We start from the raw sequence: 13,483 nt of genomic DNA, 5'->3' as shown, positions 1-13,483 counted from the left end.
TGATAGATAGATGATAGATAGATGATAGATAGATGATAGATAGATGAATAGATAGATGAATAGATGAATAGATGAATAGATGAATAGATGAATAGATAGATAGATAGATAGATAGATAGATAGATAGATAGATAGATATATATAGATATAGATGTATATATATAGATATGTATATATATAGATATGTATATATATAGATATATATATATAGAGATATATATATATATAGAGATATATATATATAGAGATATATATATATATAGAGATATATATAGATAGATATATATAGATATAGATATATATAGATATAGATATAGATATAGATATATATAGATATAGAGATATATATAGATATAGATATAGATATATATAGAGATATAGAGATAGAGATAGATATATATATATAGATATATATATATATAGATAGATATAGATAGATATAGATATAGATATATATATATAGATATATAGATATGCCATGTTGCCACAAAACTATATTATATAGTTCAACACCATTTCGACACCATTGATGATCACATCCTATAACAGAGATCAATAACAGTTTGTATATGTAAACCACAAATCCTCCATGCACACCAAAGGTAGTCATGGGGTTCCACAAGGTTCTATACAACATATGAAATCCAATCATAATGAATAATAATAAGCTTCCGGACAGACCTGCTCCCACCACTGAAAGACTTATTTTTGAGCGTCCCGAGGGGACGTTGGGGACAACTGAGTGGGCCATGTTCAAAACCTCTGATGTGGAGGCAGCTGGAAGGAGTTTTGGTCAGAAGGTCAAAGGCAGTAATCTTAGAACGTGTGTCAGGCGGGGCGTGTATAGTCCACACCTGGGGTGGAAATCCAGTCAGTCTCAGTATTCAGTGTTATGCTAATGTTTGGCTAATAAACTTAGCCAAAGATACAACTGCCTCTTATACTCATTTTCTACATAACACTACATGGTGTCAGAAGATTGCCAAGTTCCCACCTCCTGAAAACTTTGACTTTTCTCGCCTGGATCAATGGCCAGAATGGCATCAGAGGTTTCATCGCTTCAAGATAGTAACAAAACTTAATAAAGAAACTGGAGAAGTACAGGTGCATACGCTTCTCTACTCAATGGGGAAGGAAGCTGAACAAGTTTTCAAAACGTTCACGTTTTCGGAAGATGACAATGAAGATGCAAATGATTATGAGACTGTAATGGTGACAGTTATTTCGTACCGAAGGTGAATATGAAGTAGGATACAAGCAGCATGCGCAATACAGTTAGGGCGAAGTGGGGCCAGGGCAAAACAAGGGCAAGATGTTAACAATAAGGGACCCAAATGTTCCAGATGTGGTAGGGTGCATGCTAAAGAGGACAGATGTGCTGCACGCAATGTGAAATGCCATAAGTGTAAAAAGCTGGGAGATTTTGCAGCAGTATGCCGCTCACGCGTGGTCAAAAAGGTCACAGCAGGGAGAAGAGGCACGTTCATTTCATGGGAGAAATTACAGACGTGGACAACTTAAACAAGGCATGGGCGGTAAAACGGCCTGTGCAAGATATTGAAATAGACTTTAAAATTGACACGGGGCAGATACAAGTGTCATTTCAGAAAATACTTTTAACCTGCTGAGAAATAAGGCACGACTGAAAACTGGCGTGACCAAATTAGGCAGGCCTGGGGTAAGAGTGAACTGTAAGGGTTACTTCACAGTTACTAGTGTGTGGAAAAAGCAAAAGTTCAGGTTTAAAGTAAACGTGATAAAGGGGTCAAATGGCAGCAACCTGCTGAGCCCTAATGTAGCTATTGCTATGGGCTTAGTCAAGCGAATAAAAGAGATCAAAAGCACAAAGCAGTTAAGTGTTGCCAGCCCAGCAGATTTAGGCAGGTTGAAGATAAAGCCAATCAAAATCAGACTGCAGGAGGACACTGTACCCTACAGTGTGACTACTGCAAGGCGTGTGTCAGTGCCTATGCTCCCTAAAGTAAAAAAGGAGCTGGACCGCACGGTAGCGTGATCAGAGCCAATGAAAGAGCCCACGGAGTGGTGTGCTCCGATAGTTGCTGTGCCCAAGAAGAACGAAGATCAGCCAAGGATAAGCGTTGAACTAAAACGCCTGAATAAGGCAGTAAAGAGAGCGAAGTTTATTCTGTCCACCATAGATGATATCCTATCTAAACTCGCCGGCAGAAAAATGTGTTTTCCCTTTTGGACGCAGCAGGTGGTTTCTGGCAGATACCACTAGACAGAGAGAGTGCCAAACGTACTACCTTCGTAACTCCCTTTGGAAGATATTTCTTTAATAGAGCCATTTGGAATAACAAGTGCACTGGAAATCTTTCAGTGTGAAATGACTGAGCTCTTGAAAGATCACGAAGTCCTTGCATTTTAAATGGACGACATCTGTAATTTTTCAGACTCTGAAGAGGTCCACGAGGTGAAGCTCCAAAAGACTCTGGACACACTGGAGAAAGCTGGTTTAAAGCTGAACCGCGACAAATTTCTCTTGCGTCAGCGAAGACTTAACTATTTTGGACACTGTATAGATGAGCATGGCATTTGGCCAGATGAGGTCAAGGCCGTCACTCAGCTTGAGCCACCAAACAATGTCACTGATCTGAGAAGGATCCTGGGTATAATACACTATTTAGGTAGGTACCTGACAAACCTGTCTGAGGTCACCAAACCCCTGAACAACCTATTCAAAAAATGATGTGACATGGGTATGAAGTGCAGTGTATGATGCGTTACAACCTTACAGCTGTGTATGTGCCGGGGAAACAACTTATCATATTCAGTCTCAGTATTCAGTGTTATGCTAATGTTTGGCTAACAAAGTTACAGCCTCTTATACTCATTTTTTACATAACACTACAGGTTCCAGGGGACCAAATGTACTGTGGGAGTGGTTTGGTGTGGCTATGGAAAAGGACTTTTGGTTGGCCTCAAGGAAGTTCTGGTTCTAAACCATTAGAGAACTGCTCACCCTTACTGAGGATATTGTCTAGCGGTGAAAAGAGCACTTTGAGGATCTCTTGAACTCGATTGACATGTCCTCTGTGGAGGAGGAAGAGTTGAAAGACTCAGGGAAAGCCTAACCTACAGTATATCCCTAGAAAAGTGTCTGAGGTAGTCAAAAAGCTACTCAGCAGCTCGGAATCAGGTGTGGATGAGATTTGCCGTGAGAAGTATCCAAACACTGTTGGGCTGTCTTGGCTGTAGTGTGAGTGAAGGGTAAGGACGGTGCCGGTGGAGTGGAGTGGCATACCAGGGTGGTGGTTTCTATTTATAAAAAAGGGGTTGAGATAATGTGCTCCAATTATCTGAGCACTTTATTATCACATTGCTGAGTCTTCCAGGAAAAGTTTACTCCAGGATGCTAGAAAGGACGCTATGACTATCTGACTGATTATTAGACCTCAGATCCAGGAAGAGCAATGTGGATTCCGTCCAGGCCATGGAAGAGTAGGCCAGCTCTTCACCCTTGCAGGGTTACTGGGGGCAATGGACAATGTACTGTATTAAAACATCAGATATGCAGTTCAATACATATCTGACTATATAATACAGTAAGGAACAAACAAAAAGTACAGCTGAAGCTGATGGGAATGTCATTAGTTAGGCAGATATTTGGTCATACAGCAAAGTATTGTACAAATTACCATTTTGACCATATGATGGTGAGATGAAAAGTCAGATAAACTAATTGATTACAATTCAACCATAAGGGGAGCATTACTAGCTGTAACATATTTGATTGACCTTTCAATATCTGTCAAAAATATTTCCTTCAATACCAAAAATTTCCACCTTGTGGTAGCTTTAGATGAAGTCAGGGGATCATCAAAGTCATTAGTATACATCATTTTGGAACCATGGGTAGCTGTGCAATATTTAATGCCAATCAATCTAGTAGATGTTGAAATATTTCACTTATGTGAACTTTGTTCGGAAAGAGTTAAATCAGTTTAGTTATGGTAAGTTTGGTTTGGGTTAGCTAGTTCTTATTAAGACAGGATAACTATCTGACTTGACCTTACCTGTTCCTGGAGGGGGGCATTTGTCACAACGAGGGCCCCAGGCTTTACCCACACTGCAGCAGCAGAGCTGTTTGCTCAGCTGGGTAGATACTGGGTGCAAACATTGCCTCCCTGAGCTGACCAAACGGAAGCAAGCCCCCTTCTCCTCTTGGATGGCAGGCGTGTTGGCTAAAGCAGAGTTTAGAAGGTGGGAGTAGTGCACCAGAGTGTAGGAGACACATACATGGGGGAAAGAGAGAACAGAGAGTGGAGAAATAAAGAGGTCCCCTTCACCAAAGCAACCTTCCCTTCTTACCTGAACATACTTTTGCCACAAACAAACATATTTCTAAAGCAACACTAGTGCATAGAGAAAAAATACATGTTATAATACAGAAGTCGGACAACCACATTTTGTGGTGGCACAAACAACTACATTCAAACAATTTAAGCCAAACACAAAACACAGAAACACATTCAAAGCACAGACATGTTGTAGGAAAAGATCCCTTTCATGCTAATGCTTCATGCACTATCAAAGTCAAGCGCTGCCTGAGATTGAAGGCATGCAGGAGAGTTTGGCTCAGTTTGTGTTTTTCAAGTTGTATGGCCTGAGTACTCAGAAGAGTGCAGACCCCCACCAGGTGTCTCTGTAACGAGCACTGCTGTAATGTTTGATTGAATGAATACAAACGACTTGTCTAACATCCCATCTCATAGGTGTTTTTCTTTGGGAACCTCACGCAACTGGTTCTTCTCATTGTTATTTAGTCGTCTGCACCAGCTCTGTGCAGGCTTGCACTTCAGTTGGGAAGCAAGACACAGGAACTTCTTGGATATTGAGGAGTATTTTATTGAAAACAATCAATAAAATGTATTTTTCAAAAGTGTGAATCAACGCAAACTATGAGAGCTTCTTTAGATTGCAGTCATAAATGAGCACAAATCAATATTAGACTAATGGATCCAGCAAGTATGCAAGATTAGCCTTGGACAGACAGACAGACAGACAGACACACATTAGCAGACACACGACCAAACACATAGTTTTCTAATTCAGTTAATTCAGCTTATATTGTAAATGCTGTATCAATGCTAACGTAACAGAAAGAAAGGATTCTCAAGTAGGTTCATTATTTGAGAAGTTAAGCAAATGGGTACATACTTAAACACACATACAGTGGTTCTGTGAGTTATTCAGGCTGGTTAACCTAGCTTAGCATAACGACTGAAGGCGGAGCAAACAGCTGGCTTAGCCCTATCCAAAGATATATCCTAAGCAGCAGGCTACCAGCCAGTCTGGCATTTTAGCGTAAAAAAAAGCCACGCTGTCAACTGTTGCCCAAGCAGAAGAATGGCTGTTCTCTGCGCCGGTCAACACATAATTCTGATCTTCTGCTGTTTTCTCTAGAGCTAATCTCTGTCTCTCTCTCTGTCTGTCTGTCTGTCTGCTTGTGTGTGTCTGCTTTTTGCACTTGCTCTATTCTATGTTTACACACCTGACAAAGTTACGTAATTTTAAAAAGCACAATCACAAACAGTAGTCTGTGTGTGTACAAGGAAAGAGACGGCAGCAGGTCCTGGCCACACCTCTTCGCTGAAGAGACAGGAAGGGAGACGGGAGGGGAGACAGCTGGCTAGCCAGCAAGTCATGCATGCAGGCAAACGATCACTAGTGGGGAGCTAGCTAGGTAACAACAGGGCTGCTAACTTTACAAGTATCAATCTGTGGCATTATCCACTGCAGGGGACAGGGTCAAAACTCCTCAACCTCTAGTTTTGCTTTAAAAGTTTAGCAGCCAATTTCTCAATTTTAAAGAGAATATGAATGAAAAGCCAAGTGGATAATCTTGTCAATGACAGACATCATGGCCTGAATGATGCTGATGAATCACCCAGAGTTCACTTAAAAAGTAGTGAGCAGTGACAGGGAAAGGAAGCCAACACTCACCATCAGCACAACTAAAAACTAAAAGCAAATAAATAGCTCTATTTCTTTTGACAACATCTGATGAAATGGATTCCTGAGATGGTATATGCTGTTGAAACCATGTTATAGCTGCATGATCACAAACATGAATTAGTTACATCATTTATGTGATTTAATGTTGCGACAGCAACAATAATCTACAACATGATAATGCTGATTTTTCCTTCACACTGAGGACTCTCTTTACCACCATTTGAAGGCAGCAGGCATCTGTTCCATCTGCAGTCTCTAACTGGAACTGTAGTTGCAGAAATACACTCTTTTTAGTATGGGTATGCAATTTTCGAGCAGAGACCTAAAAATAGGGTTAGGGTTAAAAAGACCACCTCCATCACACTTTTCCAATGTCGGAATCATAAGGTAATGGTAAATCATAAGGTAATGGTAACTGGACTTGTACCACTCGCTCTTTCTCACTATTTCACCCATTCATACACTGATGGCAGGGGCTAACATGCCCACCAACATGTGACCAGCAGAGCCGGGGATCGAACCGCCGATCCTTTGATTGAAGGACGACTGCTCTCCACTAAGCCACAGTTGACAACAAGGGCTGCATTCGACAATTTTCAAAACTAAAAGAAATCCAACAATAGGTAGTGACTGTACTTTCACGGCGAGAAAGTAGACCGATTTAAACTACTCTCTTGAGTTCTTTAAAATAAATTCTGAACACAACTACTGCGGTCAACTATCTTCTATACAACATTTGGTGCTGTACCATGAATTCCTTTAATGAGAGATCCAAAGAGTGCTCTGTTATTCAGGAATCTTGGAGAGAGACCGAGAGGTAGGAGGACACTATGACGGCAGACGTTTTGCTCTGCCTTTGAGGTCTTATGACAATTACAAAAATGTCATAAGATCTGGTCCATTTCAAGCATGGTGGAAGGATGTTCACGTCAAGCTGAGCCATGATCAACTGACACCATTCAAGTTGAGCTGCCACAACACGGTTTTCCACTGGACAACATGGCAAGATAAAAGGTGTTTACTTGTCGATATGTTGGAGTTGTGCTGGTTCACACAAACCTGAGTAAGAGCCTGTTGCCTGTAGATCTCATCTAACAGCTCACTCAAGCTGTGGCAAGAAGCCCATTTTTATATTTTTACGTAGTTACACAAACAGTGTTCCTCTAACTCTTTGACAAATAACTTGCAGCGTTTCTGAATAAAGGTGTCCTGATGGTTTGCCAGTAGTTTTTAATGTGAAGCAGTTTGTTTAAGGCTAATACGTGAAAGTATGAACAGAAACGTAAGAATTTAACAAAACTTCAAACTAAAGAGATTCAGTTACAAGCCTTTCACAAGGGTACTGATAATTCAGCACAGCAAGGCATTTAAAAATGGTATTTTCTTACTCGTTGCCAGTACAGCCATTCATGTGTTGAAGCCATCAGTGTAGCGCAAGGCATGGCTTAGATGGGATACCAGAAAGTGGCACAGCAATGTTCATCCATGTGTCCTAGCAAAAAAGGTTGGTGCTGGATACTTGGTGAGATAAAACTACTGATCGGGCTACTCATTAAAAATGGATGGTGCAACATAGATAATGTGATAACGGCCTTCATTTTGGACCTTTCAGCGCTCCGTTCTCTCAAATGTCAGCAGTGTAAAGACAGTGAAATTCAGGCAAAAGATTTGAATGGCTTTACTTCACCCCCATAAGTGAGTCTAAGATTGCACCAATTCCATTGACATGACTGCTTCGACTACAGCATGGAGTCAGATAAGTGGCAAAAAATGAATGGAGAGTTAAAGCACGGATCTTCATGATTAGCAAAAGTCACAAGTAGGTCTGTTGCATTTTGCATACTGTAATCACTAATATTCCAGAATCAAGAACATATTAAGTCAATTTTAGAAATATCACAAAAAATAGCATGCCAATTAGGTGCATATTTATCAGCTGGGTTGAGGCAAATAAACCTGTGCACAAGGTTCTAATGTCAGGAAGAAAACATTTGCTGCTTGACATCTGTATGTTTAAACCCAGATTAATATGATAGTAACACTTAACCACAACAACAAAGTGTGGAAAATAGCATAATTATACTGTTGAATGTATTAAATTAAAGTGATGGAAATGTATGTTATGCTTAGCGTGCATATTATAAAACAAGCACCAGCAGTTGTTTTTTCCCACAACCTGGCAATTATTCGACTACTGGCTATATTTGAGAAAAATACGGTTTTGGGCTTATACTATAACTGTGGTTTAAAATGGACAGTAAAGGACAATTAAATCGCTAATCACAATGAATGGACACTTGCCTTTCATTAGATATGAGATAAAAGAGGACACAGAACCCATCCCCCAACCACTTTATCACACACACACACACACACACACACACACACACACACACACACACACACACACACACACACACACACACACACACACACACACACACACACACACACACACACACACACACACACGTAAGCATGGAAACTCACAGCACTGCAAAACCAGGAGAACACATGCTCACAGCATGACAATTAAGGATAATTGATGACTAAAACTGCTAATTAACGCTACTCAATCATGTTGAAGATTGATCACTTTGGCACTTGTGCATTAGCAGTTCCTTTTAGAACTATTTGTTCTCTCTGTTTCCCCGGTGATATGCTGTATCTCTTTCTCTCTCCCCTCATTATATAAGAGCCATGAGACATGTTGGGTTTGACTTCATGATCTGCCTTGTAGTACATGCTTGAGGGGGACTCTGATTATACAATGAACACCATGCTTTCATCCATGCACTGTTTTAAATGCATATTATCAGACACATATTTCAGCTTTAGCAGCATTCCTAGCAGCCCTTGCTATGCTTGTACTTTGGAGCAGATGGTAGACGGAAGAAATTAAACTCATATTTCCCATGTCTCTGTCATTAAGTGATGGTGAATATCAAACTCATGGGGAAGCTTTTGTATGAGCAAATCTGCACATCAGAGACCAGCATGCAAATGTAATAGTTTCATTTCTGTTAATATAAGATTTTTGCTCAGTCTGATACTGAACTGTTGGAGGCTCTAGGTTTGGATGTTAATCAATGAGAAAGTGATGATAGAAAGAAATCTTATATTGTAGGACTTACATATGCAAGTGGTGAGTGTGGGGTCAGGGACATAGCCGGGTTTACACATGCACCTGTAGCTGCCCACGGTGTTCAGACAGTTTCCATTAGGACACACACCCTGTAGCTGGCACTCATCTAAATCTGTGAATCAACAACAAATACAAAACACAGTCAATCCAGGGATTTTTCAAAGGATTTCTTAACATTGCAAGATGGGAAAGAGAAATGTTCAGTACTTTCATTAAACAAAAGAAATGTGGCACAAGTATCGTAAGATTGTCTTTCACTGTATCCTGCCTTCGCCCAATATCAGCTGGATCAGCTCCAGCATCAGGTTTTATTCATTTAGTTATTTAATAGTATATGCATTACCCCAAAAATCCCCAAAAGAACATTAAATAAGGATCATATAAATGTTTGACGAAAGTGCACATTAGATTTGTGAGTTATATCATTATTCATTATGCATTAACATGAACTATTATGAGTTTTTCTCATATGGATAGCGCTGTTGTGTGTGGCGTGTCCGGGCGTCGCTGTCCTTGCTACCGAAATGCAGTTGAGGAGATCGATAGACAGACATCGCCGCCTTCCTCCCCTATTGTTTTCAAGGCATAGGCTAAGCAGGTCTCAAGCCCAATCTCAACCAGAAACAAGTAGAAGTCCATTTACCATTTACTGTAACAGGTTGTTTTGATTGGTTGTCAATCTCAAGAGGGCGGGCCTTACCTAATATGAGCAGCTGTGAGACTAGAGGTAGTTAAATCCACATGTTCTAAAATAAGTAATAAGCTATGATTAAACTGTTTAATGGTCCTCTTTGTCATCTGGTTGTCAGTCTACAAAACATCTGTTTCAGCTTTGAAGTGGAAATGTATTATGACACTGCTCATCCTCCATCTTGGAGCAGCTATAAATGCTAAGAGGTAGAATATGTTGAAATTAAGAGACGTTAGCGCCTGGCCTAGGCCCTGGCATTGATCAACACACCTAATAAGGTCTACACATGCATCATGGTCATAATATGCTATAAAGGGGTAGAAAGTATTACTTATTACCATTTTAAGGGCTCCACTCTAGACTCCCATGGACCATTTATCAACATTAGTCCAAGAAATAGGGAAATGCTCACGAAGCATGTTGAGCTAGAGAAGGAAGCTAACAGAAAGACTACCTTAAAGGGCTTGCAGTATCAGCAAAGACAAAAGGCAGAATTTAACCATTTAACAATAGCTAATTAGCACAAAATACATTAGACCTGAATATAGCTGGGGGTGATGGAAATATCATTAGTTTTGTAGGTATTTGGTCACTAAATATAGTATTGGACAAATTATAATTTGGACCTGATGATGGAGCTAGTCGAAAATGAAGGGATAACTAAAGTCCTTACTATTAGCCTTAAACTTGCATTCTCTTCTCTTTCTCTTTCGGTTGCAAAAAGAAGTCTGATTGTATTGAAGTCAATCAGAAAATGACCCTGCTTCTTATTTCATTTATTACCTCAGTAAACATTGTGAACATGAGTTTATGGTCTCAATCACTAGTTTCATGTCTTCTTCAATACAGCATGATTGAATGTCTTTATGTCTCTCCCAAGCTGTCCAAAAACGGTCACTTCCGTGAAAAAAACAAAGATGACGACGGCCAAAATGTCAAACTAGAGGCTTCAAAACCGCAGTCCACAAACCAATGGGTAACTTCTCATATACAGTCCATGGTCTGAACCTAAATGGTAGATCAAGCAACAGACAGACATTGCCATCCCTAGAGCCATGCCGCTAACATATCAAATGTTTTGAATTGTTTTATTGTCCTATACCAGCTCACCAGTGATCTTTTGAAAAAGTTTTAACGGGTCAGATCCTATCAGTAAGAACACACTCTGCCCATATCACTGTGACTCATGTCCGTACCCACCATGACATGGAGTTTATAGGTGTGTAGACAATATGGTGACTTTAATGCTACACAGAGAACTCTAACTTTGGGTCAGAAAACAGGTGTGCAAAGACCCAAGGATGATCTCTGATTTTTATAAAAGACTCAGATAGGACACTGAATGACAACTGGCTAATTTTGTAAATGCAGATTCCGCACTATTGTGGTCCAAGTCTTTTTTTCTTCAGCTATTAAAATTTCTTCTGTTCATTTTATTATTACATTTAATTTCTTCTCCCAATCCATCTCAACTTTCAGCTTGTGTTCAACTTTTTTCTACCTTTTCTACCTTTTAATGTACAAACCATTTCTTCTTTCAGCCTTATCAGTGAATTCATTTCAACTTCCATCTGTGGGCAGTATTGCAGAGTATTGCAGTTTTTAGATTTTTCATAGCAATGTATTCAGCATCTTTAGGTTATGCAGTCCAGAAACCTTTTCTTCCAGTTCTACAATACTTCTGTATTTTCAGCACTGCTTTGCTTGAAACTGAAGCCACTTCCTCAAATGGTAACAATGGGATTTCTGTTCATCTGAACGGCGGTTTGGGTAGGCTGTTTCAGAGCTCTGCATATTTACTATAGATTCTGACCATGTCAGCACTCATGCCTGGCCAGAACAATCCTCCCTAGTGGTTATTCAGCATTCTACGGGCAGACTGATGAATGAATCATGTGTTTCTGTCTAGGGGTCGGGGACACATTTACAGTTGCCAGCATATCTGTCTTACTGGTAGCTTACTTTAGGTGTCTAGCTAAACCCAGTTAATTGTTGGAATGCTGTTAAGCATTCCAACTATTGTTATCCTGTTTCTCTTTATTCTTCTTCTTATATTTCTTCCGTCCCACCTCTTCTTCTTCTTCATTTTTTAGGCTACAGAAACCGTTCAACTATCAAAATGTTCAGCTCTTTAATGACATTTCTGCTATGACTTTTCATATTTCTATCTCTTATGCTTTATGAACTAGAAAATGCATTTTCTGCTGAAAATGCGTTGGAATGCTGAAAGCTGAAATGAATCGCAAAAACATTGCTGAAAATAGATATCCAATTTAAAAAAAATTGCAAAAAGCTTAATAATTCAAAAAGTTGAAAGATTACAAATATGAAGTCACATCACCCCTCTCCTGAAAGAGCTGAACATTTTGATATATTCGAACGGTTTCTGTAGCTTAAAAAAATTTCAGTGGTAGGGATATTTATTGTAGTAGTAGTAGAAGTAGTTGTTGTAGAAGTATTATTAGCAGTAGAAGTATTAGTAGCATTTGAATAAGTACGAGTTGTAGCAGTAGTGATATTTGTAGTAGCAGTAGTAGTAGAAGTTGTAGTCGAAGTATTCGTAATTAGAAGAAGTAGTATCAGTAGGCGTAGTAATAGCTGTAGTAGTGGTCGTAGTATTTAATATAACAGTAGTAGTAGTAGAATAAGTAGTAGTAATAGTAAAGTCAGTTTTTGAAGTAGCAGTAGTAGTAGTAGTAGTAGTAGTAGTAGTACTAGTAGCAGTCGTACTAATAGCTGTAGTAGTAGCAGGAATAGCAGTAGTAGCAGTTGTGGTATAAGTAATAATAGTAGTGGTAGTGGTAGTAATAGCAGTAGTGGTAGTAATAATAGTGATGGTATCAGTAGTAGTAGTAGAAGTAGTAATAGTAGCAACAGCAAAAGTTGCAGTAGAAGTAGTAGTAGTAGCAGTAGTAGTAGTAGTGATACTAGAAATATTAGTAGCAGTAGTTGTCGCAGTATTAGTAAGAGCATTCATTATTTCAACAAAAAAGCCTAATTTTGAGCTTAACGTTTAAATACAGTTAATCCATGAGGCTTTTATTTTGAAAGGGTGGGACTGGGTGGGGGAGAGAGGGGGAGACGAGACATAATCTTAATGTTTGACACACATAAACAGAGGTTATTAAATGACAGGCTTCATCACAAGCATTTCAGTTAGAATTCATTTTGTGGGGCCTTTACTTTAAAATGGGGTGTGTGTGGGGGGGAGTCCTCTTAAAATCTCTAAGACCTGAATGACTGTATGAGAGAGAGACACAGAGAGAGAGAGGATGAGTGAGTGAGTGAGTCAGTGAGTGAGAGAGAGAGACTCTGATCTCTCTGGCAATCTTTCTCATTTGGAGATTGTCCTATGTTTTATCTTTTACAGCTTACATAACTATTGTCCAGCTCTGCCATGTCTTTCCTCGTCTCTCCCTCTTGTGTCGCGGTGTGTGTAAATGTCACTCGTATCAGGAAACTTATCAGAATACCCATATTTGATTGGCTGAGCTGCATCACGTATATCTCTAAATCATGTGTGTGCGGCTTTTATTTTAAAATGGGGGGGGTTCTCTAAAAGTCTCTAAGACCTGAATGACTGTATGAGAGACACACACAGAGAGAGACTCAGAGAGACTCAGAGAGAGAGAGAGAGAGAGAGAGAGAGAGAGAGAGAGAGAGAGAGA

The 13,483-nt window shown here is 39.6% G+C and overlaps 1 protein-coding gene across 5 annotated transcripts in view; it reads right to left on the bottom strand.

Annotated features, from left to right (window-relative positions):
- Positions 1-10,532, bottom strand: part of LOC116401443 (latent-transforming growth factor beta-binding protein 1-like) — a 31,311-nt gene extending 20,779 nt beyond the window's left edge. For 2 of the 5 annotated variants that reach the window (XM_031879831.1, XM_031879832.1), the window contains exons 1-2: positions 9,114-10,531; positions 4,038-4,205 (exon numbers count right to left, since the gene is read on the bottom strand). In XM_031879831.1, the coding sequence (XP_031735691.1) occupies positions 4,038-4,205; positions 9,114-9,162 (217 nt within the window). In that variant the 5' untranslated portion in view covers positions 9,163-10,531. Of the gene's footprint in view, positions 1-4,037; positions 4,206-9,113 lie in introns of all 5 variants that reach the window. The other 3 variants (XM_031879834.1, XM_031879833.1, XM_031879835.1) reach the window with 3 other exon arrangements.
- Between the last annotated feature and the right edge of the window lie 2,951 nt (positions 10,533-13,483).

Source organism: Anarrhichthys ocellatus, unplaced genomic scaffold (assembly GCF_004355925.1).
Source record: "Anarrhichthys ocellatus isolate YVR2014 unplaced genomic scaffold, GSC_Weel_1.0 scaffold451, whole genome shotgun sequence".
In the NCBI taxonomy this organism is placed as follows: domain Eukaryota; kingdom Metazoa; phylum Chordata; class Actinopteri; order Perciformes; family Anarhichadidae; genus Anarrhichthys; species Anarrhichthys ocellatus.
Note: the sequence above shows the minus strand (reverse complement) of the source record. Positions and strands in the feature narration are given on the sequence as shown.